This window comes from Aphidius gifuensis, linkage group LG4, assembly GCF_014905175.1.
Source record: "Aphidius gifuensis isolate YNYX2018 linkage group LG4, ASM1490517v1, whole genome shotgun sequence".
NCBI classification, from domain to species: Eukaryota; Metazoa; Arthropoda; class Insecta; order Hymenoptera; family Braconidae; genus Aphidius; species Aphidius gifuensis.
The window spans coordinates 24,537,707-24,564,121 of NC_057791.1; the positions used below are offsets into that span (position 1 = coordinate 24,537,707).

Below are 26,415 nucleotides of genomic sequence, written 5' to 3' on the forward strand. Positions count from 1 at the left end.
AATCAAATGAAATATTTATCAACCTCAATGTCAACTCAATGGAACAATTTAGAAAATTTTTATTCAAACATTGTTGAAGAATTTGATAAATCAATTAAAAATAACAAAAAAAATTTAACTGAATGTCTTGAGGAACCAAAAAAACAAGTAGTGGAGAAAATAATTAGTGCTTGGGATCAAAATAACAGATGTCAAAATGAAAGGAAATTTAAATATGAAGATTATATCATCACAATGATGAATGTAAGTATTAAAAAAAAATTATTTTAAAAGTATTGTATTTAAAATGATTAATTTTAATTATTGTTTAGAGTTTTAAAAAATCACCAATGTTTCAATCTTGCTATGATCAAAAATATTCAACACAAAAATCTTTAAAATGCATTGATGAAAAGACTTCAATTATGGATAAAGAAATGATGAAAAAATATGAAATTATTCAAAAATATTTGTATGATTTTAATGGAATATTGTCAACTGAAATTAACATGTGTTGGAATACTTTTAATAGTACAATAGAAAATTTATTTATTAATTCAAAAAATAAATATATTGCATGTGTTGAAAAAGTAAATATATTATTAAAATTATAATTTAATAATATTGTTTGTAATTAACTTTAATTTTAATTGTTCCAGGTAAATAGTGTAATTGATTTGATAAATTCAAATCGTTATACTAATTATACAACATTTAGAAATTTATTTATTTTTCGTGATCATTTATTAAACGACATGAAAAAAATAAGTATCCAAAAAATACAACAATTTGCTGCAATAAATGACAACAGTCCAGCCATGAAAATTTTTCAAAATATTAATTCAAAAGAACATACAACTTGTTGTTTAGAGCTATCAAAACAACGAGTTGATATTGCAACGAAAGCTGCATTAAATCAGACAAACACTTGCTTCGAAGATCAAAGAACAAAACTTGAAAATATTTTAAATGAAACTGTTGAGGTAAACATATAAAAAATACTTTTAAAATTTGATTTTAGTTATTAATTAATTAATTTTTTTTTTCAGAGTGATAACGTTAAAGAAGTATTTTCAACTTGTTACCAAGAAAATCCACCATTAAAAGTGGTACTTTTATGTTTCGATTGGAATTTATTAACACAAATAGAACAAGTTAAAACAACACATAAAAATATTTCAGATAATATTAAAAAACAAAATGAATTATTGCCATCATTATTATATCATTGTTTATTCAATACAATGGATAATTTAAATGCGTTTATTGTAAATTCAAACAAACACCTTGATAATTGCATAAAAAAAAAAAAAATTATTGGAAATTGTACTGATGATTTTATGGAAAATAAATATTCATCAAATAATAATAATAATAATAATAATATTAGTGATATTGTCAAAGAAATTATTAATGTACATTAAAAAAAATATCATTTATTGTATCAAGAATTAAATAAAAATTTTCGAAGGGATTAGCTTAATTATAAAAATATTTTTAAATTTAATTTTCCTTGTTTGGTAAATGTCTAGTAAAAATTATTTTTACATTTTGCTTGATTTATTTGTCGATTTAAATTGTCAACAAAATAAAAATAAAAAACATTTTTAATTCATCGAAACAAAGTAACGCTGATAATTTTATTGATTTATTAATTTATGAATTTATCATCAATAAATATTAATATTCAAAAATATTTTAAGTTGGTTTTTTTATCTATCAATTTTTTATTACACGAAATTTTTATTATTAATTTATTATATAAGAAAAAAAAAAATATATCGTCATAATAAAATTTTTAAAAAATTAATTTTATTATTTTTCAAAAAATAAATAACATATCACAGTTGACAAATTTAAAAATTAATTTGATAAATAAAATTTTTAATTCATGGTAATCATGATTATGTATTTAATATTGTTTGATTTTTTTTTTTAATTGGAATAAATTTAAAAATAAAATATTCTTTTAAAAATAAATATGAAAAAAAAATTTATTAACTAATATCATTTTTTATAAATTTATTTAATTATACTGTTATAATATTTTATTTATTTATTTATTTATTTGCATAAGCCCGTGGTGTGAAACCATGATAGGACTTCAGTACATTTTGTTTCGAATTTTTTATTATTATTAAATGTTGATCACGTTGGCAACATATGATTAATAAATTTGGATTTTAAATTGTAATTTAAAAACTATTAACACAATTTTATCTAAAATACTGAGAAAAATCACGCGATGCTATTATAAAATACAAATCGTTGGACTTTCATCTGAACGTATGATTTTTTAAATTAAATAGATAAATTTGTCATTTTAAATTGTCAACAAAATAAAAATAGAAAACATTTTTAATTCATCGAAACAAAGTACTGCTAATAATTTTATTGATTTATTAATTTATGAAAAAATGCATCAAAAATATATTATTAATATTATCAATAAATATTAATATTCAGAAATATTTTGTGTTGTTTTTTTTATTTATCAGTTTTTTATTACACGAAATTATTATCATTAATTTATTACAAAAAAAAAAGATCTAAATGAAAAATAAAATATGTCGTCATAATGAAATAAAAAAAAAATTTGATTTTATTATTTTTCAAAAAATGGCATATCACAGTTGACAAATTTAATAATTAATTTAAATAATAAAAATTATTAATTCATGGTAATCATGATTATGTATTTAATATTGTTGGATTTTTGTTAATTGGAATAAATTTAGAAAAAAAAATATTCCTTCCAAAGTACATATGACAAAAAATTTATTTACTAATATAAAATATTTCTTATAAATTTATTTAATGGCTGTTTTAATATTTTATTTATTAATTTATTTATCTCTTTGCATAAGCCCAGGGTGTAAAACCATGATAGGACTACATTTTTTTGAATTTTAATTTTAAATGGAACATTGGGCAACGTATGGTTAATAAATTTGGACTTTAAATTGTAATTTATAATCAATTAACACAGTTTTACTGACAACACTGGGAAAAAAGCTAGCTGTGGAATTTTTTTTTTAGTTTTATAACATCTTCTAAAATCACGCGATGCTGTTATAAAATACAAGTCGTTAGACTTTGATATAAACCCTGAGGTATATAAGGTGATGTTATTGAATATTAACTATATACCAAATTCAAGTCTCTCACAGTTTGTTGAAGCATCTAGTCAATGATGGATTTAAAAATATTCTTGGTATTTTTTTTGCTGATGAATCTTTCATACCAGGTACGTAAATAATATTTTTAAATATCAAGAATATATCATATTATTTAAAAAAAAAACTATGCTATCAATCAACAGGTTCATGGTAACTCACTTGAATATATATATGAAGATCAAATGAAATATTTATCAACCTCAATGTCAAATCAATGGAACAATGTAAAAAATTTTTATTCATACATTGTTGAAGAATTTGATGAATTAATTGAAAATAATAAACAAAAAAATATAACTGAATGTATTGAAGAACCAAAAAAACAATTAGCGGCAAAAATAATTAGTGCTTGGGATGAAAATACCAGATGTCGAAGTGAAAAGAAATTTAATTATGACGAATTTATCATCACAATGATCAAGGTAATTAAAAAAAAAAATCTATTTAGTTAATAATAATAAGCAAAAATCTATCAAAGTATTATGTTAAAAATAATTAATTTTCTTTATTTTTTAGACTTATAAAAGTTCGCCATTGGTTCAATCTTGCTATGATGAAAAATATTCAACACAAAAATTATTAAAATGTATTGATGAAAAAACTTCAATTATGGATAAAGAAATGATGAAAAAATATGAAATTATTCAAAAGTATTTGTATGATTTTAATGGAATATTGTCAACTGAAATTAATATGTGTTGGAATACTTTAAATAGTACAATACAAAATATATTTATTAATTCCAAAAATAAATTTAATGCATGTGCTAAAAAAGTAAATATTATTAAAATTACAACTGAATAATATTGTTTGTAATTTAATTAAATTTAATTGTTTTTTTTTTTTCAGATAAGCACTCCGCTGGTAACTTTGATAACTCCAAATCAGTATATGAATTATACAACATTTAGAGATTTATTTATTTTTCGTGATAATTTATTGGACAACATGAAGAAAATAAGTATCAAAAAAATACAACAATTTGCTTTCATAAATAGTAATGCTCAAGTAATTAATATTTTTAAAAATATTGATCCAAAAGATAATGCAACTTGTTGTTTAGAGCTATTAAAACAACGAGTTGATATTGCAACGAAAATTGCATTTAATCAGACAAACACTTGCTTTGGCAATCAAACAACAAAACTTGAAAATATTTTAGATGAAACTATTGAGGTAAATATAAATACTACTCTTAAAATTTCATAACTAAATTATTAATTAATTTAATTAATTTTTTTTTTACAGGGAGATAATATTAAAGAAGAATTTTTTATTTGTTACGAAAAAAATTTACCATTAAAAGTTGTACTTTCATGTTTTGATTGGAATTTATCAACAGACATAGAAAAAGTTCAAATACCACATGAAAATATTTCAGATTATATTGAAAAAAAAAATGAATTATTGTCATCATTAATTTCTGATTGTTTACTCAATGCAATGAATAGTTTTAATGAATTTATTATAAAGTCAAACAAACACTTTGATAATTGCATTGAAAAAAAAAAATTTATTGGAAATTGTGTTGATGATATATAAATGATGATTTTATAGTGAAAAATAAATCATCATCAAGTACTAATAATACTATTATTGGTATTGTCAAAGAAATAATCAATGTACATTAAATATTTTATTTTAAAAAACGTCATGATTTTTATAAATTTTGTTTTAATATTTTTCATGATGAAAAATTAATATTTTAATTTAAATTTCAATTTATTTTTATAAAAATTATCGCATTTATTGTATCGAGAATTAAATAAAATTATTCAGAGTGTTCAACTGAATTATAAAAATATTTTAAAATATTATTTTAAATTTAATTTTCATGTTTACTAAACTGTACCTATTTTTAGGATAGTTTGGTTTATTTTTCCTGTTCAAGAATATTTTCCAGTCAGTTGAATTGAAAGCGTTGTTTGTAAACAAGATGACTGAATATACTCCAGTTGAACATATGTACATTAAAAAAAATATCATTTATTGTATCAAGAATTAAATAAAAATTTTCAGAGGGATTAGCTTAATTATAAAAATATTTTTAAATTTAATTTTCCTTGTTTGGTAAATGTCTAGTAAAAATTATTTTTACATTTTGCTTGATTTATTTGTCGATTTAAATTGTCAACAAAATAAAAATAGAAAACATTTTTAATTCATCGAAACAAAGTAACGCTGATAATTTTATTGATTTATTAATTTATGAATTTATCATCAATAATAAATATTAATATTCAAAAATATTTTAAGTTGGTTTTTTTATCTATCAATTTTTTATTACACGAAATTTTTATTATTAATTCATCACAAAAATAAAAGATCTAAATTAAAAAAAAAATGTGTCGTCATAATAAAATTTAAAAAAAATTAATTTTATTATTTTTCAAAAAATAACATATCACAGTTGACAAATTTAAAAATTAATTTGATAAATAAAATTTTTAATTCATGGTAACCATGATTATGTATTTAATATTGTTTGATTTTTTTTTTTATTCGGAATAAATTTAAAAATAAATATGAAAAAAAAATTTATTAACTAATATCATTTTTTATAAATTTATTTAATTACTGTTTTAATATTTTATTTATTTATTTATTTATTTGCATAAGCCCAGGGTGTAAAACCATGATAGGACTCCAGTACATTTTGTTTCGAATTTTTTATTATTATTAAATTTTGATCACGTTGGCAACGTATGATTAATAAATTTGGACTTTAAATTTTAATTTATAAACAATTAACACAGTTTTACTGACAACGCTAGAAAAAATCTAGCTGTGGAATTTTTTTTTTTTTAGTTTTATAACATCTTTTAAAATCACGCGATGATATTATAAAAATACAAATCGTTGGACTTTGATATAAACTCTGAGGTATATAAGGTGATGTGCGAATACTAATTATAAAAATTAGGTCTCTCACAGTTTGTTGAAGCATCTAGTCAATGATGGATTTAAAAATATTCTTGGTATTTTTTTTGCTGATGAATCTTTCATACCAGGTACGTAAATAATATTTTTAAATATCAAAAATATATCATATTATTTAAAAAAAAACTATGCTATCAATCAACAGGTTCATGGTAACACCCTTGAATATATATATGAAGATCAAATGAAATATTTATCAACCTCAATGTCAACTCAATGGAACAATTTAGAAAATTTTTATTCAAACATTGTTGAAGAATTTGATAAATTAATTAAAAATAATAAACAAAAAAATATAACTAAATGTCTTGAGGAACCAAAAAATCAAGTAATGGAAAATATAATTAGAGCTTGGGATCAAAATACCAGATGTCGAAGTGAAAAGAAATTTAAATATGAAGAATTTATCATCACAATGATCAATGTAAATATAAAAAAAAATTATTTCCAAAGTATTTTGTTAAAAATAATCAATTTTTTTTATTGTTTAGACTTATAAAAATTCACCATTAATTCAATCTTGCTATGATCAAAAATATTCAATACAAAAATCATTAAAATGTATTGATGGAAAAACTTTGATTATGGATGAAGAAATGATAAAAAAATATGAAATGATGCAAACGTATTTATATAATTTAAATGGAATATTGTCAACTGAAATTAATTTGTGTTGGGATACTTTTAATAGTACAGCAGAAAATTTATTTATTAATTCAAAAAATAAATATAATGCATGTGTTAAAAAAGTAAATATGAAAATTTTAATTGAAAAATATTGTTTGTAATTTAATTAACTCTAATTGTTTTTTTTTTTTTTTTCAGATAAACACTCAGTTGCTACCTTTGATAACTCCAAATCAGTACATGAATTATACAACATTCAGAGATTTATTTATTTCTCGTGATACTTTATTGAACAATATAAAGAAAATAAGTATTCAAAAAATACAACAATTTGCTTTCATAAATAGTAATGCTCAAGCAATTAATATTTTTCAAAATATTAATCCAAAAGATAATGCAACTTGTTGTTTAGAGCTATCAAAACAACGAGTTGATAATGCAACGAAAGCTGCATTAAATCAGACAAACACTTGCTTTGATGATCAAAGAACAAATCTTGAAAATATTTTAAATGAAACTGTTGAGGTAAATATAAATAATACTCTTAAAAATTGATAACTAAATTATTATTAAATTTAATTAATTTTTTTCTACAGAGAGATTATTTTAAAAAAGAATTTTCGATTTGTTACGACAAAAATTTACCATTTAAAGTGCTACTTTTATGTTTCGATTGGAATTTATTAACAGGCATAAAAAAAGTTGAAACAACACATAAAAATATATTAGATAATATTAAAAAACAAAATGAATTATTGCCATCATTAATTTATAATTGTTTACTCAATGCAATGAATAATTTCAATGAACTTATTATAAATTCAAACAAACACTTTGATAATTGCATTGAGAAAAAAAAATTTATTGGAAATTGTGCTGATAATATAAATGCTGATTTTATTGCAAAAAATAAATCATCATCAAGTGCTAATAATACTATTATTAACATTGTCAAAGAAATGATTAATGCAAATTAAATATTTTATTTTAAAAAGTATCATGATTTTTATAAATTTTGTTTTAATATTTTTCATGATGAAAAATTTAATTTAAATTTCAATTTATTTTTATAAAAATTATCGCATTTATTGTATCGAGAATTAAATAAAATTATTCAGAGTGTTCAACTGAATTATAAAAATATTTTAAAATATTATTTTAAATTTAATTTTCATGTTTACTAAACTGTACCTATTTTTAGGATAGTTTTGTTTATTTTTCCTGTTCAAGAATATTTTAGCTTTTAGTGTGTATTTTCCAGTCAGTTGAATTGAAAGCGTTGTTTGTAAACAAGATGACTGAATATACTCCAGTTGGTAAAAATAATAAAAACATATTAACAAGTACACCATCACCAAATGATCTTTCTCATAAATTGTCTTGGTCAAGTGAACTTTCTTCAATTAAAAAATCAATAAGTGATAAACAAGCTGCTCGATTTATTAAATATATTCGACAAGAAGATATAGAAAATGATTCATCAACTCTTCATCCATCATCAACTGATTCTCCACAAGATGGTAAGTCTATCTAGAATTTTAAATAAATCATAATCAAGTTAAAATTTATTTTTACATTTAGCTTGATTTATTTGTCATTTTAAATTGTCAATAAAATAAAAACAGAAAACATTTTTACCTCATCATTAATTTATGTTTTAGATAATAATTTTAAACAGCATCATTATGGAAGTGGTGACTCTGATCAATCTGAAGCATCAGGTACCAGTTATAGTTTTGATAGACAAATAATTATCACAAGAAAATATAATGAAAATAAAAGCAAAAGAAAACGAAGATATGTTGGTATGTCAACATGTCTACCAGATGATTTTGATCAACAACAACAAAAACATCATCAAGAAAGTCATGAAGGTGATAAAAATTCTGAAACATTAGTTACCAATCATATTTCTGATGATGAAATAACACTCAACAAAGAATCTAATAAAAGAAAATACAAAAAAATACGTCGCGTGTCATCACCAAGACGTGAAATTTCACCACCAAAAAATATACCTGAATGCTTATCACCAATAAATGTATATCATAAAATTAAAATTGATCTAATGTTTGAAAAAATAAATGCTCTAAAAAATAAAAACAAAAAATCTCTAATTAAACATAAAAAAAAGGAAACAAAGTTTAATAAAAAGTTATCAGGAAATGGATTGCTAGGTTTTTTATCAAAAAATGGTAAATAATTTTTTTTTTTATCTAGCTATTATCATTTTTAATTTGTTAATAACATAATGATTGTAATTTTTTTTTTACTGTAGGTTTATACAGAGAGCCAATATCTGAAATTGCATTGAACAAAGTTATAAAAGGTTTGTAAAATAATAAAAATTCTAATAATGAATTTTAAATTTAAAAATATTAAACAATAATTAAATTTAATTATAAAATTATCAATTAAATATTTTGGTATTGTTACAGAGTATCAGGGTAGATACAAAAACAGTGGACAACGTCAGAAGAGATTAAACTTGAAAAAAAAAAATGAAATATTGAAAAAAAAAATCAGTAAGTTTATAAAATAATTAAATTAATTTGTATTTTCATTTTATAAATTATTTTTATTTGTTTAGGAGAAGCTTATGATGGATCTGATGACAGTGCAAGTGAATTGTTTGATGCATTTGTTGAAAAAAATCCAAATTATTTTCATCAAGAAAAAAAAAATACTAGACAAGTAATTTTAAAAACAGCTGATAGTAATAGTGAGTTAAATTATTTTTTGTTTATAGCTTGTATAATTAATTTGTTGGTGTTATTTAATATAACATTTGTTAATTTTCTAGACACCACTGAGTTATCAGAGGCCAGTCAAAGTGATGAAGAAACCAATGAAGCCAGTGAAGCATCCAACGTCTCTTTGGATTCATCAAAAAATCGAGTTACAAGTTCAAATACAACTCAGAGTGATGCTGGTACATTAAATTCTTCAACTGGAATTTCTACAAGTCGTAAAGAACAATCCAGCTCACCAGATCCATCACAAAGTTTATCCCAGGTTGATGAAATGACAACAAGTCATCAACACCAAATAATTCAACATGAAAAATCTGAATCTTGTGTTGATAAATCAGAGAATCATCACAGCAAAAGTCTACCAACTATTAGATCTGTTGCTATAGTTAACATGATTTTACACAACTTCAAAAAACAACAAGCATCAACAAATTAAATTATAAATTTACAATAATTTTTGTAAGCTTGAATTATTTATTTTTAATTGTTTTTTTGTTTGTTTACTATTTGTTAATTTATTTACAAGTTATAATGAGAAAAGAAAATTAATTTATTTTGTTAAAAATTAAAGAGAAAATTAATTTATTTATTAATATTTTTTTGTTGATAATGTTTGATCGATAATAAAAAATATCCAAGGTAACATTATAGCACAATATAAAACTGTTGAAATTAATTTTTGTTTATTGCTAAATTTAAATAAAAAAAAAAAATATATCAGCAAAATATATCATTTGTTTTTTCTTTAAAAAATAAATAAAGATTAGTTAATTGAATAAAAATGGTAAAAAGACTAGATAAATAATTTTAAAAAAGTTTAATAATTAAATTGTTGTTGAATTAGGCAAAAGCAACAACTTGTCGTGAGGCAATACAAAAATGGGAAGAAGAAAATGGAAAACCAGCAAAAGAACAAACTGAAATGATACTGTCATTTCGTTGGCCACCAATTGACAAAATGGACAATGGTTTATCTCTTCTATCAAAAGTCGAGTAGGTTATTAAATAATCAATCAAAATGTCAATCTTGTTGAATAATAAATAATTAATTTTAGAAAACTATCTTTATCAACAAACATGATTGAAAAAATATCTGGTCTTGATTCCCTCAAGAATTTACGAATCATATCATTGGGAAGAAATTATATAAAAACTTTCTCAGGACTAGAAGTTGTTGGTGGACATCTTGAAGAGCTTTGGATATCCTACAATTTAATTGAAAAAATAAAAGGAGTCAATGCCTTTAAAGCTCTCAAAGTACTCTACATGGGAAATAATCTTGTAAAAGATTGGTCAGAACTTAGCAGACTCCAGGAAATTCCAAACCTTGAAGAGCTCATGTTTATAAATAATCCAATATGTGAAAATTTAGATAACGAATCATGGAGAACTCAGGTTATTCGTAGACTTCCAAAACTTAAAAAACTTGATGGTGTACCAATTGTGTAAGTAATCAACTTGCTTAACATAAATTATTTCTAAAAAGAAAATATCTATTAATTGAATTATAATTATTTTTCTAGACATGCTGAAGAATAATTTACAAAGAAAAAAAACCAAATAAATTTAATTAATAATATATTTATCAATCAAATATTAAAAAAAACAATTTAATTGTTGATTATTTACAATTAAAAAATGAAAATAAAGTTTTAATAATTTTCAACTTTCATGTCATTCAATCCAAGCTCTTCATTTTGATCATAATTTCTTATGTAACGTGTTATTTTTAGCCTGTCATCACATCCAGAATCAGCTAAACTTTGAATATAACTATTACCAGCTGGATCATCAAGTACAAGTGTAATTGAACGTTTACTATCAAGTATTTCATCAAGAATTTTTGTAAATTTATCTAATCTTTTACCAGCAGATATATCGGCACTATCACCATCAAATGTTGAGCTTGATATTAATTGATCTTTTGTTGCTGTTAATAAACCTTCAACTGTTGTAAATCTACCACCAAGTGCACCAGAACCAACTTCAAAATCTAATTCTGGTATTTCCATAGCACATGTTTCAGATTTTAATACATCACGACTAAAATCTTCTCTGTCATTTATTTTAACTTCAATTTTAATACCTTCTGGTTCAATACCACTGCCACTTTTAACTTCATTTGTTCTGTGTCCACATATATCACAAACAGTTGCCATTATAACGACTTCTTTAAAATGTGGTATGTTTGTCATTTTCATGTTTGTCGAGCATGGATTATTACACTCTGGACAATTTGTTGGGAATGTCAATACTTCACCTTCTAGCTGTTCAAGTGTAAATGTACCTGGTGCTATTGGTTTTAATAATTCATCATTATTTGCTTCAAATATTCCAAGCATTTTATTTTGTTCTTCAGATCTAACAAAATGACTTATTTTAACGTGATGATCTCTTTGAGGTGAATTTGGATTTTCAACATGACATTCACCAGTTATATCCTCAAATATTATTTTATATGGTTCATCAATGATTTTTAATGCTTTTAATTTTATTATAAATAAATCAATTTCAGCAGCAATGTCAGGATTTTCTTCACGACGTTTCGATTGATCTTGAATCAAACCAGCTATTACACGATCAATAATTCCCTCGACAGTTGTTACCTCTGTTAAAAATATAAATTAAATTAATACTTGTTAATTTTTTTTGATTGATTTGATTTAATTATACCTCCTTTTTGTGATTGTGGTGGTATTTCAAAATCAATACTTGGAATTTTAACACAAGTATAATCAGACTTGACAATTTGACGATTTAAATCATTTTCATTTGTCATTTCAAGCTCAATTTTAATTCCATTTTCATTTATTTTACCACCATTTTGTATTTCATTATTTTGAAAACCACAATGTTCACAATCGAATGACATAAGAATGACATCCTTGTAGTGTGGTATTTTAGTTAATAATAACTTTGTTGTACCCTGTCAAAAAAAAAAAACTGTCAGTCAATATTTTTGAGTAATTATTATTGTTTACATTTTGAAACTTACATTTTTTTCACAATTCATACACATGCTCTCAATAACTGTAGCTTCAGCATCAGGATCATCAGCAGTTAGTTCTTGAAATATTGGTTTTTTAACAGATTCAATTTGTTGACTCATTTTTAATTGTAATATTGTTCAAGTTGTTTAACGTGGATCCAACCTGATCGAATGTTCTAGAATGTTTTTTAATTTTTTTTTTTAGGTTATAATGCCGGTTGACAAACAATTCAATCCTGATTTTGAGTGAACGATTTTTTTATAAAGGTTTGTTTTCACTCAATCATATGTTGACGACTTAAAAAAAAAAAAAAAAATACACACACATGTTGTCAGTTGTTTATAAATTAATTGACATTAGAAATGAGCGGGAAATTTTTACAGGTGTGTAGTCAATAAAAACAACAACATTAAATAAACAACAACAATAAAAAACAACTGTTTATTTATTCAAGTAAGTAATATATTATTTGGAACAATGAGTAATCTTCTCAAGACAGTGCAAAGCACATTTTCCATGTATGGTTTCATAATAAGAAGGTGAGTAATTATCTAATGTTAAACAAAAACATAAATAAACAATAAATAATAATAACAAAAATTTCTAGAGACTTGAGTAATTATGTTGTTGGACAATTACAATGTGTTGATGAAGATGAACGAGATACATGGTTAACAAAAATAACAGATCAATTAACAAGTCTAAATCTTACTGATCCCCACATCACCAAGGAACACATTGATCAAGCAATAAGAGAATGCATAAGACCAGATACAAATTTAAATGAAAATGAAAAAATATTTAATGTCATTTCAATAATTGACATACCAAAAATAACATATGATATTGTTAGAAAAAAATTTCAACTTGAAAAAATAAAACCAGATTATTATTCAGATGCTGATTGTAAAACAAATTTATATAAAAATAGATTAAATCTTTTGAAATACAGGACACTTAGACATGAAGCATTTGAGCCAAAAAAATTTGGTGAAACAGATGTTGATAAATTTAATCTTGTTCCTGTTGAATATTTATTAACAAATACTAAAAATGGTGAAGTTTATGTTATGGGTTTATTATCACAACTTGTTGAGGGAAAATATTTTTTAGAAGATCAAGGTGGTGCTGTACAATTGGATCTTAAAAAAGCAATATCCTTTTTATAAAAATTTAAATGATAGCTTTTATATTTTTGTTATATGTTAAATATTATTTCTTAATTGTTTTTTATTTATAAATTTTTGAAGCAGGTGTTATAACTGAAGGTACTATTGTCATTGTAAATGGATTATATGAAGATGGAATATTGGAAGTTAAAAAAATTGGTTTACCACCAGCAGAACCATCAGAAGTATCAAGAGCACCATTTGGTACTGAAAATACATTTGGTGGAACAAGTAAAATATCATTAAAGCTATCAGAAAAATTAAAAAATCATGAAGAAAGTCGTATATCAGAAATGATGGTAATTTTATCAGATGTTTGGCTTGATGATCCAGTTATTCTTAGTAAATTAAGAATAATATTTGATGGTTATTCTGATGATGCACCAATAGCATTTATATTGTGTGGTAATTTTTTGTCATTTGCACCAAATGTAACAAGTGCTGATAAACTTAAAGAAGGTTTTAATAAATTAGCTGATATAATACAAGATTATCCTGATATTAAAAAATATTCAAAATTTGTATTTGTACCTGGACCACAGGATATATTTGCTCCAAAAATTTTACCAAAAGCTCCATTACCAGAATATCTGCTGGATACATTTATAAAATCTATACCAGGTACATTTCTTGCTTATAATCCATGCAGGATTCAATATTGTACAAAAGAAATTGTTGTTTTTCGTGAAGATATGATTGCCAAGTTATCAAGAAACACACTTAAATTTCCTGAGAAAGGACAACTCTATGAACATGTAAGTTTAGCTACATAATATCTAGCAATTATTGTGTAAATTTTAATATAATATTTTATATTTTAGTATGCAAGAACAATGGTTTGTCAATCACATCTAGCTCCAATGACACTTCCAGTTGTACCAGTCTACTGGAAACATGATCATGCACTTCAATTATTTCCAACACCAGATCTAATTGTTGTTGCTGATAGTTCACAATCTTATACAACAAGTTATGCTGATTGTAAAGTCATCAATCCAGGCTCATTTCCTAAAAATAAATTTTCATTTAAAGTCTACAAACCAGGTATGGATGAAATTGAAGACTGTGAACTTCCTGATGATAATGATGACTGAATTAAAATTAATAATAAAAGGATGATAAAAAAATTAATATACTATTTTGTAAATATATTTATTTATACCAGCATTTTATTGAATTTAAAAAGTTTTTTTATAATATTTTAAATGAGCTGTGTTATTATTTTTAAATTAAAATTAACATATTGAGGTAAATTGTTCTTTTTTTGAATTTAATTCAAATTTTCATCCAAGTTTATTGGCTTTTTATAAAAATAATAATTAAAGTACGTGAGATTGTTTTTTTTTGAATTTTAGAAGTTAAATTATTTATCAAAAACGAAGCATTTTTAATTATTAATTAATTGTTATTTAAAAAAAGCACTCAAATTTCATTGAGCCCAACAAAATCCATTAAATTAATTATTATTTTAAAAAAATATAGCTACAGATTTATATATAATTTAATTATTTTTTTTCCTCTCATAATTTTCTTTGTATAAATAAATAGATCAATTAATAAAATTTTCTTTTTTTTTATTCAATTTCATTTATACCTTATTTAATAATTAATCAATACATTCTTTACAATTTTTTTTTTTCTTTTCATTTCATCTCGTTCACACATAATTTAAAAAAAGAAAAATTAATTTACAATTTTACAGGTAATTTAAAAAAATCTTTTTACCTTGTAAAATATTTAACTAAAAATATAGTTATTATTTTTATTTATAAATTATTTCGTGCATAATTTATAACAAAGAAAATTTATTTTTAAAATAAATTCAAGATTTATATGAAAAAGAATATAAAATATTCAATTTTTTTTTTTTTTTTAATATCATTATAAATTCTGGCAGACAAATTTTTATTTATAAATTTTAAGATATATTATAATTATAAAAATCATGTGGATTTTTGATAAATATATTTTCCACTTAAATCAACAATTTCCACTAATTTTGCGCCAAAAATTCATTGCACTTGTGGTTTGTTATTATTTAACAGTTTTAATAATTTGTTGAATTTTTTTTTCTTTCTTTTTTTTAATACATACACAATAATACATGAAATACAGGTGCTCTCATTTACAAATGCCTCATTAATGAAACGGAGAAATTAATATAACATGAATATATTTATAAAAAAAAATATGAGGATTTATCAGACACAATTGTCCACTGTAATATTATTATTAATTAATTTAACTATTATTATTATAATTATTATTTGATTTTATTTGTCCGAGATGATGGTGTTTTAATAATGTGATTGTCAATTTTTTTTTTTGCCTCATTTTGATATCTTTTACATGCTTGACTTCTTTCTTCAGCATCAAAATACCATAGTGTTATGGCATATCTTGTTTCAAATGCTGGCTGTACCTCGTGAGGATTTCTTCTGTCTGACCAGAAAAATAATATTCTATCAAATAAAGGCTCAATATCCGCTACTTGGTCCCGCCAACCTTCCGGAAATATCCTTAATAATCCACCATTTTTCTGTAAATTAAATTATAAATTATTTGAGAAATATTATTAATAGTTTTAATTGTTTAACTAATATTAAATTAATTTATGGTAGAAAAAAATGTAGAAAAATTTTTGTTGTTGAATTTATTTTTTTCATATTAATTTATTAATAACTTATTCATTGTTTAAACAATTAAATTCAATTTTTAAAAATTGAAAATTTACACTAAATAAATTTTAAATTAATGAAATTATTCAAATTGATATTTTAAATTGTTTAAAGGCAAAAATTTATTAATCGAAATTTGCTTGTGGTGAAGAAAAAAAAAATCTATTTATTTTTTTTATATTAATTTATTATTCATTGTTTAAACAATTAAATTTAATTTTTAAAAATCATAAACTTACATAAACGATATGTAAAATTAATAAAATTATTAAAAATAATATTGTAAATTGTTTAAAAGTAAAAAAATTTAATTTATGATGAAAATGATGAACAACTTTTGTCAATTAATTTTTTTGAGACATAAAATTGACATAAATTAAAATGAACTTGTAAAAATATTGATTTAAAAATGATAAAAAATAAATTACCTTGATATCCCAATTAATGTTTAAATAATAAATAGCTGTTATACATCTTCCATCACGATTTGGATTGTCAACATGTTTAACGTAGTGTGATCCATGTCCAGGGTAACACGCCACCATTGCCTGTAAAATAAATAAAAAAAAAATATTATTAAACAAACGAATAACAAATTAATAAACCGAAACTAATTAACTATAAACTATAAAATTATAAATATCATCAAGACAATAGACTCGATGGTAACATGAATCTTTATTCATAAAAATTTATCATCAAAAAGTCACGTGTGTCGGTGACAACGTCCTCATTGAACTTGAGTCTTGACAAGTATGTAGCAGTGTAATTTAAAAAAACCAGCTAATGACACAGATACTAAAAATTTATAAATATAATTATCAGGGACAAGATATCATAATGATAACATATTTAATTTTAGTTACATTTGTCAATTTCTTTTTAAATACGTTAAATTCGTCACGTAAGCTTTAATATCAATTTCTTTTTGTTGTTATTTAACAATAAACATGAATCATTTATTCTTATCAAATTTCCAGTTTAAAAATAGATATTTTTAGAATCGAATATTTATTCTAATGAACTTTTTTATTTTTTTTAATTTTATCACCGGTATTGATAACCCTGGCAATTCCAAGATTAAAATATGATAAAAAAAAAAATAAAAAATTTCATAGAAATATATTTTTATAATACTTCAAGTAGGTATTTATAATATAATTTTTTAAAGAAAAATTTATAAACTATGTTTTACTCAATTTATATATTCTATTTTTAACAAATAATATCCATTTTTTTTTTTTTTTATATATTTAAAATTAGATAAAATAAATTTTAATTTATCAAAATTTTTTTTTTTTTCTTTTTCATTAAATAAACAATTTAAAAATATTTAAATTAACATTTAATAATAAATATAAATTAATATCTATTATTTGACAATGTCACCTTGGCCGAATAAAAAATTTATAAATTTATTAAATAAACAAACAATAAAAATCAACAAAAGAAAAAGAGAAAAAAAAAATTATTGATTTCATAATTTTTTGTTCAGCATATTTCCGCGTTTCAATAACAAAATAGTTAAAAAAAAATTAGCCTATCAAATAATTAAATAACATGGTTTAAAATTTGATTAGGTAAATTATTAATTAATAAAATTAATAATTATTAATAAATCATGACCATGACCTAGTTGATCAATCATCAAATTATTCATTTTAAATTTTCTAAAAACTCCAGTATAAACAAATAAATTTCCATTGATTCTTGAATGATGAATCATTCAATCATTGGTGGTTCAAATTGCAATGGATCATCATCTTGGTAGATCCACATGTAAACTATTTTTAAAATAGACACTGTTAAATTGGCGTGGCAAATATGTCTGGGTTGCATGAACATCCTCCATGCCAAAATAATTTCGTTCCTGGTATTTTTTTTTTTCCTACACAATAAACTCAATTAACTATTATTTTTTTTTTTCTTCAATTAATAACTTACTGAGAATATTTTACAAACAACCGGATGTTAGTTATAAAATTAATTCAATAATAAATTAAATAATATTCTAGAAATTTCAATTTAAAAATAAAATTATTATTTCTTTTTTTTTATCAACACAACATTGTGTTGTTTAATTTAACAAATATTATGATTCGAATATTTATCATTACAACAAAGCCTAATCATTTTTAATTCTTATCTAAAAAATATATATTTACACATACCAAAAATGTTAAATTTTAACACACTGTAATATTTATTTGTACAACACAAAAAAAAAAAAAAATATTTGATAATTTATTTTTCTATTTTATCTCACAAATCAATGCTACTTTATTTATTGATTTTAAAAATCATTTATACGTTTCACCTTGTTGAAGGTTACACGAGTTAATAGCACAATTTATTTATTTATATTTATCAACAATAAATATTACTTTGTCGTTGCTGTTGTTTGTGTAGTTTTTCTAAATTTTTTAAATATAAAAAGCAGCTGTGATAGGTGAAATGAGAAAAAACGGTGGGAGAAAAAGGCGTACGTGACTCGAAGCACTTGGTGATTTGAGTTTTTTTTTTTTCTCTACATAATTGGTAAATTATATTTTTAAAAACAACATGTGTGTCGATATAATGACACACTTGATTTAAAAAAAATATATATTAATCAATGAAAGAAAAATGTGACAATTAAATGAATTTTATTGTTGATAATGATTTAATGATTAAAAAATAAACTTTACCTTTGTTCTTCCATTGATTGTATAATTTCCCATTTTTCCATTATTTTTCATTTTATTAGCTCTCATAATAATAGCATCAACTTGTGATATAAGCATACCAATATTAATACATTGTTTTTCTTTACCATCAATCCAAGTTATTTGATCACCACGAATTGTTTTTAAATCATTAACACTTGCTTTATTTGATACCAATTGTCCATCTTTAAACATACCAGCACTATACATATCAAGTACTTCATTTAACACTGTACAACCTCTATCAATACCAAGAAAATTATCAACAACACAAACACCAAATTCATCCATGTCTTTAATAACATTACGGCATATATCATCAATAATAAATTCATCAATATTTAAACGATTACGATGTAAAAATGGTGGTAAATAATCATCATCATCATTACCATCACAATTATCAACAAATTTTATTTCTGGAAATGTTTTCATTTCGTCGTGATGTTGTTGTAATGATGTATCAGATACAATTATATTATTTTTATTATTATTATCTTGTATTGGATTTAATAATTCAGCTCTAGTACCAAGTATTATATCTTCAGAACTTCCTTCATATGTTATTGGTGTTATCCAATTATTATTTATTTTTAATTTTGATGTTTTTGTATCTTTGTCAATTGATGTTGCACCAGTATTAACAATTTTTGTTTCTGTAAATTAATTAATCAAGTACAATTAAATAAAGGAATAAATTGAAGAGATATTATTATATATTTATCTTACCAGTGTGACGTTGTGAGTTTGTCACTGGACTAGATGATGCCTCAATATTTTCTAATTCAGTTGCAATATTATTTTTACTTAAATTAGAAAGTGGATCAATTCTTTTGTTAAGATATAATGATGTATTCAATACATTTATCTGATTATTAATATCACTAGAATTTTTAATATCATTTTTTTTTACAGTTAATGATGATGAAGATGACGATGATGATGAGGAAGATGATGATGATGATGAGGATGATAATAATAACTTTTGTTCACGACAATATTTTTTATGATTTTTCCAGTCTAATTTTTGATGTTCTTTGGTACAATATACAACTTTTTTACAACGTGAACATCTTAATAAATTATCAACTCTTTTACAAATTACACATTTTTGATTATTCAAGTCAGACACACCACTAACACTGAGTGACTGCGCAAGACTGACGTTGACTAATGGGACGGACAACGGAGTAGTAGACATATTTCTTTTCTTTTTTTTTTTTTTTTTTTTCAGTTTTTATACACTGAGTTGGACGACATCTTTTTATATATCACTATTTTTAATTTAGAAAATAAAAACACACACGGAAATTAAACTACGTCTTTATTAATTGTTGAATATTTTAAAATGAAAATTTTTATTTTTGCACAGAAAATATAAATATCTATTGTTGTTATTATTTTTTTTTTTTTGTTTAATTTTTTTTAGGTTTTTATCACTTTTGTATTTTTAAAGAGACATGATTGTTTACCTCGATTCTTTGACGAATTTATTATTAATAATGTAAATATTTTTAAAATGTGTTTTTTTATTGAGACGATTATTATTTTTAATTATTTGCATTGTTGTTTATGTGTATTGATATTATTTACTTGACGTACGTGTGCAATTAGAAGAAAAATAATTCAGCATTTCTATTAAACGACCTTGCGATTATTTGTCTCTCTTTCTCTCTCTCTTTGATACATATATTTTTTGTTTTTAACCCGTTTACTATTTTACGCAGGCGCAATAACTAATTAAAATTATTGTTGTTATTTTGCATTTTTTTTTTTTTGAGAGAGGAGAAGAGCGAGATAAGAAGGAGATTTATTTAACCGACATTTTTTTTTAAATTTAAAAAAACTGTAAATATTTTTATTCTAATTTGGATTACGGTAAAATTCGGGGAAATATTTTTATTATTAATTTAAAAAATAATTATTTTCTCTTTTGAATTTCTTTATGTTTTTTTTGTATATAATGTTTAGAAGAAGAATGAATTTACGAGTTTTTCAAATAAATCGCACTGAGAGCGACAGAATTAATCAGCAAACTGAATGTGAAGTTGACTTGTATTCTAAAAATTGACCGTTGTTTAAAATAAATATATGTGCTTGATCGTCTTCTTCCATAAAGTTCACGTGTATTAAAACTGGTTTATTTTATCATGTTTATCACGTATATTGTTTGAATTTAACGCATCATTTTATCAATATTTTTTAATTGATATTTTTCCTAGCAAATGATAGCCACATATTTATAATTTTGAATTTTTTTACATAAAATAATTCTCCATTATTTATTTAAATTACAATTAAATTTTTACTTGAACATTACTTAATATAACAATAAAATAATTATAAAAACTAGGAAACCAAAAAAAAAAACATATTTTATTTAGATCATTGAACAAAATTCATAAAATTTTTTATTTAATTTTAATTAGACCTGTTAATTGATAATAATAACATTGTACATTTTTAAGCATAGCAGAGTTTTTTTCATCAAATTAATATACTGTTCAAGCCATAATTTAAATAGTATTATCTTCAAAATATCGTCATAAATAGTACAAGATAAATAGAGTGAGTATTTCACAATTTAGACGTTAATATTTATATAAATATAACAAAAAAATAATAAAAATTTTATGGAAAAAAACTTTGTTAAATTTATTTTTTTGATGTCACATTAATGATTTATAGTGATTAATTATTCATTTAATTTTACAGCATTTAAAGAATTTTTTCAATACTTACTTGGTTTTATTATTATATTCAAAATATCATCATAAATTGATTTATATACGCGTAAATCTTTCAATAAATATATCATTTGATTTAAAAGCACGAAATAATCTTGAATAAAAATTAAAAAAGAAATGATTTCAGCTTATAAAATAATTAAGGAATTATAGAATGAAAATTATTTTTTATTTATTAATTTCAATATGACATGAAAATAAAATTAATGAATCATGTTTAATTGTAAATTAAATGATGAAAATATTTTATGATGGTAAATTATAATAGAACAATTAAAGATCAATAAAATAATATTTTATTATTATTATTATTATTATTACATGTTTATTCATTAAAAACAATAACATTTTTTTTCGATTTCAATTAAACAGATGAATTGCATTGTTGATTTCAAAATATAATAGATGTTTAGAAATAGAATGATTTACGAGTGAGAAACATTAAAAAAATATTCGGCTATTTTATCTTCTTTGCAAACAGTTGGTATATTCGAGGCTACAGTACAAGTTTTTGTACAAGGATGACAAACTAAATCGCCACAACAAACTCTTAAACCTTGACACTGAAAAAATAAAAAAATTCATAGTATTAAATAATTTATTAATGTAATTGTTACAAAAAAAATCATTGTATGATGATGATTAATTTTTAATAATACTTACTGACTGATTGCTCAATTCGCAAAGTGAAGAATATTGCACTCCATTAAGTGGATAAACAAAATTATTAATATTAAAAATAATAATAATAAATATTATCCATTTGCAGCAATTTTTTATTGTCATTTTAAATAATTATATAACTTTATTTACTTGATAAAGAAAAAATTCTGTAATTAAAATAAAATATTAATATCAATTCATTGATATTTATTAAAAATTTAAGAATAAATATTTTCATATTTATATTTTGAATAAATAAATTTAATAATTAAAATTTTCTATGTGATTTTTTTTACCTTCTGTATATATGGAGCTATTTGAATTGACTTGTGGGCACAGCTCTGACATAAATTCAAATGGGATAAATTTAAAAAATTATAAAATAGTTATTAAAATAAAAATTATTGTTCATGTTGATTAACTTGATCGTCTTATCTTATCTTTAAAATATCGCCATAAATAGTACAAGATAAATAGAGTGAGTATTTTACAATTTAGACGTTAACATTTGTATAAATATAACAAAAAAATAATGAAAATTTTATAGAAAAAAAGATTGTTAAATTTTATTTTTTTGGTGATTTATAGTGATCAAATATTTATTTAATTTAACAGCATTCAAAGAATTTTTTCAAGGACTAAACGAGTAACTATAATAAATATAAATTATTATCATTTATACTTACTTAAAAAAATTAAAATTTTAAAAATTATTTTTTATTTCAATCCAATTTAATATGGTATGAAAAAAAAAAACTAATAAATCATATTTCATTGTAAATTAAATGATAAAAATATTTTTTGATGGTAAATTATAATAGAACAATTAAAAATTAATAAAATAATATATTATTATTATTATTATTATTATTATATGGTTATTCAATAAAAACAATAAATTTTTTCTTTCAATTTCAGTTAAACAGATGAAATACATTGTTAATTTAAAAATATAAATAATGTTTAGAAGAAGAATGAATTTACGAGTGAGCAATTTTACCAAAGTGTTGGTATATTTTATCTCCTTTGCAAAAAAGATAAAATATACGATTATTTGAGTAAAGTTGCTGGCATCGCGTCAGATAAACACATTCAAATTTAACACTCGCGTAATAATACAAAAAAATAATATTAATAATAAAAAAAAATAATACAAAAATTTACACAAAAAAAATACAAAAAAAATGAAATATTATAATAATAAAATTTAGCTTAGAAAATTTGTAAGGGATTTCAACGCGTTTTCGGCGACAAATTATTCCGTGTGGGCAGCTGAGTTACCAATAAATTATTTAATCTAAAGTCAAAATAAAATAATTAATAATAATAATCAATATAAATTAAAATCAGAACAAAATCAAAAAAAGAAATAATATATAACAAGAAAATTCATTCTACATCGCTGAGAAACCTTGGATAGTAAAATATTAACAATCAATAAATTTTCAATAATTAAAAATAAAAATAATATTTTTTTTTTTTAAACAATAAACAAAAAAAAAACGATAAATTTAATATTATTATAAATAATTATTACAATTAATAATTATTATAGAATAAATAATTTATATACAGTTTGTGAAACAAATAACAATAGATGAAAATTTTTTTTTTTTTTCAAATTTTAATTACATATTTTTAAAATAAAATTTACATAAATTTATTTTTTAATAAAAAAGAAAATTTATTTACTGTTGATAGTTATGCTTATGTGACCAGAGAATATTCCAGTCTGATTCATCAGTTCCACGATGAAGGCCCAGTCTGTCCAGGACAATGATTCACTTTTGAACTAGAAAAAAAAAAGAAGTTATTAAAATAATTAGAAGTAATTATTGTTGTTTTTTTCTTTGATGATAATTTATATTAGTTATATTTTAAAAACTGCTCTAGTTTTTGTAGATAAAAAAAAAATGGCAATTAATTATGTGTTATTAAACTCAAGGATACAATAGAAAAAAAAAAAAAAATTATTAATTGTTTGTTGAATTATTTATTTTTACCATTGAGTAATTAATTTTTGTTTTTTTTTGATAAACTAAATTAATATTATTTAATTTATGAAAAAAAATTCAAAATTTACATCATTATTTATTCAAATGATATAAATAATTAATTTCTTGGAAAAAAAAAATTTTCAAATATTTATAATAATAAAAATAATAATAATTGAAAATTCAGTAAATTTTTTTTTTTATCAAAAAATAAATTCAAGTAAATTTTATTTAAATAATAAGTAATTTAAATTTTTTTTAAAAAAAAGCTTTATCTATATTGTTACACAAATTGTATATAAATTATTTATTTTTTTGAAAAACCAAAAAAAATATATTAATCATAAAAATTAAAAATTAAGAAATTATGATTTTTTTTTCTTATCATGTAAATAAATTGAGTTAAAATTTTTTTATTTAAAATAATAATTATTATTATTACATTGCGTTTGATAATTATTTTATTGTAATTTTTAATATATATTTTTTTTTTTCAAATAAATCGCACTGAGAGCGACAGAATTAATCAGCAAACTGAATGTGAAGTTGACTTGTATTTTAAAAATTGACCGTTGTTTAAAATAAATATATGTGCTTGATCGTCTACTTCCATAAAGTTCACGTGTATTAAAACTGGTTTATTTTATCATGTTTATCACGTATATTGTTTGAATTTAACGCATCATTTTATCAATATTTTTTAATTGATATTTTTCCTAGCAAATGATAGCCACATATTTATAGTTTTGAATTTTTTTACATAAAATAATTCTCCATTATTTATTGAAATTACAATTAAATTTTTACTTGAACATTACTTAATATAACAATAAAATAATTATAAAAACTAGGAAACCAAAAAAAAAAACATATTTTATTTAGATCATTGAACAAAATTCACAAAAATTTTGATTTAATTTTAATTAGACCTGTTAATTGATAATAATTACATTGTACATTTTTAACCATAGCAGAGTTTTTTTTCATCAAATTAATATACTGTTCAAGCCATAATTTAAATAGTATTATCTTCAAAATATCGTCATAAATAGTACAAGATAAATAGAGTGAGTATTTCACAATTTAGACGTTAATATTTATATAAATATAACAAAAAAATAATGAAAATTTTATGGAAAAAAACTTTGTTAAATTTATTTTTTTGATGTCACATTAATGATTTATAGTGATTAATTATTCATTTAATTTTACAGCATTTTAAGAATTTTTTCAAGGACTAAACCAGTAACTAAAATAAAAATTCTTATCATTTATACTTACTTGGTATTATTATTATATTCAAAATATCATCATAAATTGATTTAAGTATATACGCGTAAATCTTTCAATAAATATATCATTTGATTTAAAAGCACGAAATAATCTTGAATAAAAATTAAAAAAGAAATGATTTCAGCTTATAAAATAATTAAGGAACTATAGAATGAAAATTATTTTTTATTTATTAATTTCAATATGACATGAAAATAAAATTAATGAATCATATTTAATTGTAAATTAAATGATAAAAATATTTTATGATGGTAAATTATAATAGAACAATTAAAAATCAATAAAATAATATTTTATTATTATTATTATTATTATTATTATTACATGTTTATTCATTAAAAACAATAACATTTTTTTTCGATTTCAATTAAACAGATGAATTGCATTGTTGATTTCAAAATATAATAGATGTTTAGAAATAGAATGATTTACGAGTGAGAAACATTAAAAAAATATTCGGCTATTTTATCTTCTTTGCAAACAGTTGGTATATTCGAGGCTACAGTACAAGTTTTTGTACAAGGATGACAAACTAAATCGCCACAACAAACTCTTAAACCTTGACACTGAAAAAATAAAAAAATTCATAGTATTAAATAATTTATTAATGTAATTGTTACAAAAAAAATCATTGTATGATGATGATTAATTTTTAATAATACTTACTGACTGATTGCTCAATTCGCAAAGTGAAGAAT

The 26,415-nt window shown here is 21.6% G+C and overlaps 6 protein-coding genes across 6 annotated transcripts; 4 read left to right on the forward strand and 2 right to left on the reverse strand.

Moving 5' to 3' along the window:
- The first annotated feature begins 6,249 nt into the window (after positions 1-6,249).
- Positions 6,250-7,868, forward strand: LOC122855887. The gene is made up of 4 exons (XM_044157562.1): positions 6,250-6,522; positions 6,590-6,847; positions 6,924-7,250; positions 7,322-7,868. The coding sequence occupies exons 1-4, from the start codon at positions 6,283-6,285 to the stop codon at positions 7,700-7,702; spliced, it is 1,206 nt and encodes a 401-aa protein (XP_044013497.1). The 5' UTR covers positions 6,250-6,282; the 3' UTR covers positions 7,703-7,868.
- Positions 7,869-7,995: 127 nt separating this feature from the next.
- LOC122855888 lies at positions 7,996-9,924 on the forward strand. The gene is made up of 6 exons (XM_044157563.1): positions 7,996-8,245; positions 8,387-8,920; positions 9,004-9,054; positions 9,164-9,250; positions 9,316-9,447; positions 9,529-9,924. Exons 1-6 carry the CDS (start codon positions 8,020-8,022, stop codon positions 9,912-9,914), a joined length of 1,416 nt encoding a protein of 471 aa, XP_044013498.1. The 5' UTR covers positions 7,996-8,019; the 3' UTR covers positions 9,915-9,924.
- Positions 9,925-10,214: 290 nt separating this feature from the next.
- Positions 10,215-11,039, forward strand: LOC122855889 (dynein axonemal light chain 1-like). The gene is made up of 4 exons (XM_044157565.1): positions 10,215-10,262; positions 10,323-10,471; positions 10,534-10,923; positions 11,002-11,039. Exons 1-4 carry the CDS (start codon positions 10,260-10,262, stop codon positions 11,015-11,017), a joined length of 558 nt encoding a protein of 185 aa, XP_044013500.1. The 5' UTR covers positions 10,215-10,259; the 3' UTR covers positions 11,018-11,039.
- A 3-nt stretch (positions 11,040-11,042) lies between these two features.
- LOC122855892 (zinc finger protein ZPR1) lies at positions 11,043-12,702 on the reverse strand. Its single transcript, XM_044157568.1, has 3 exons — positions 12,474-12,702; positions 12,152-12,404; positions 11,043-12,086 (listed from the first exon to the last, which is right to left on the reverse strand). The coding sequence occupies exons 1-3, from the start codon at positions 12,585-12,587 to the stop codon at positions 11,131-11,133; spliced, it is 1,323 nt and encodes a 440-aa protein (XP_044013503.1). The 5' UTR covers positions 12,588-12,702; the 3' UTR covers positions 11,043-11,130.
- Positions 12,703-12,782: 80 nt separating this feature from the next.
- On the forward strand, positions 12,783-14,784 carry LOC122855890 (DNA polymerase epsilon subunit 2). The gene is made up of 4 exons (XM_044157566.1): positions 12,783-13,007; positions 13,076-13,624; positions 13,711-14,392; positions 14,459-14,784. The coding sequence occupies exons 1-4, from the start codon at positions 12,946-12,948 to the stop codon at positions 14,729-14,731; spliced, it is 1,566 nt and encodes a 521-aa protein (XP_044013501.1). The 5' UTR covers positions 12,783-12,945; the 3' UTR covers positions 14,732-14,784.
- Positions 14,785-15,821: 1,037 nt separating this feature from the next.
- Positions 15,822-20,697, reverse strand: LOC122855891. The gene is made up of 4 exons (XM_044157567.1): positions 19,750-20,697; positions 19,003-19,676; positions 16,744-16,863; positions 15,822-16,176 (listed from the first exon to the last, which is right to left on the reverse strand). The coding sequence occupies exons 1-4, from the start codon at positions 20,219-20,221 to the stop codon at positions 15,901-15,903; spliced, it is 1,542 nt and encodes a 513-aa protein (XP_044013502.1). The 5' UTR covers positions 20,222-20,697; the 3' UTR covers positions 15,822-15,900.
- Positions 20,698-26,415: the final 5,718 nt, after the last annotated feature.

Excerpts from the sequence above, each read along its gene's own strand:
- LOC122855888 (XM_044157563.1), top strand. The coding sequence starts at position 8,020 with ATGACTGAATATACTCCAGTTGGTAAAAATAATAAAAACATATTAACA. Across the intron at positions 8,246-8,386 it reads AACTGATTCTCCACAAGATG|ATAATAATTTTAAACAGCAT; the intron begins GTAAGTCTATCT and ends TTTATGTTTTAG. Across the intron at positions 8,921-9,003 it reads AGGTTTTTTATCAAAAAATG|GTTTATACAGAGAGCCAATA; the intron begins GTAAATAATTTT and ends TTTTTACTGTAG.
- LOC122855889 (XM_044157565.1), top strand. Across the intron at positions 10,472-10,533 it reads TCTCTTCTATCAAAAGTCGA|AAAACTATCTTTATCAACAA; the intron begins GTAGGTTATTAA and ends AATTAATTTTAG.
- LOC122855887 (XM_044157562.1), top strand. The coding sequence starts at position 6,283 with ATGAAATATTTATCAACCTCAATGTCAACTCAATGGAACAATTTAGAA. Across the intron at positions 6,848-6,923 it reads ATAATGCATGTGTTAAAAAA|ATAAACACTCAGTTGCTACC; the intron begins GTAAATATGAAA and ends TTTTTTTTTCAG. Across the intron at positions 7,251-7,321 it reads TTTTAAATGAAACTGTTGAG|AGAGATTATTTTAAAAAAGA; the intron begins GTAAATATAAAT and ends TTTTTTCTACAG.
- LOC122855890 (XM_044157566.1), top strand. The coding sequence starts at position 12,946 with ATGAGTAATCTTCTCAAGACAGTGCAAAGCACATTTTCCATGTATGGT. Across the intron at positions 13,008-13,075 it reads TATGGTTTCATAATAAGAAG|AGACTTGAGTAATTATGTTG; the intron begins GTGAGTAATTAT and ends AAAAATTTCTAG. Across the intron at positions 13,625-13,710 it reads TTGGATCTTAAAAAAGCAAT|TTTTGAAGCAGGTGTTATAA; the intron begins ATCCTTTTTATA and ends TTATTTATAAAT.
- LOC122855891 (XM_044157567.1), bottom strand. The coding sequence starts at position 20,221 with ATGTCTACTACTCCGTTGTCCGTCCCATTAGTCAACGTCAGTCTTGCG. Across the intron at positions 19,677-19,749 it reads AAACTCACAACGTCACACTG|AAACAAAAATTGTTAATACT; the intron begins GTAAGATAAATA and ends ATTAATTTACAG. Across the intron at positions 16,177-16,743 it reads ACATTAATTGGGATATCAAG|AAAAATGGTGGATTATTAAG; the intron begins GTAATTTATTTT and ends TTTAATTTACAG.
- LOC122855892 (XM_044157568.1), bottom strand. The coding sequence starts at position 12,587 with ATGAGTCAACAAATTGAATCTGTTAAAAAACCAATATTTCAAGAACTA. Across the intron at positions 12,405-12,473 it reads GTATGAATTGTGAAAAAAAT|GGTACAACAAAGTTATTATT; the intron begins GTAAGTTTCAAA and ends TTTTTTTGACAG. Across the intron at positions 12,087-12,151 it reads ACCACAATCACAAAAAGGAG|AGGTAACAACTGTCGAGGGA; the intron begins GTATAATTAAAT and ends TATTTTTAACAG.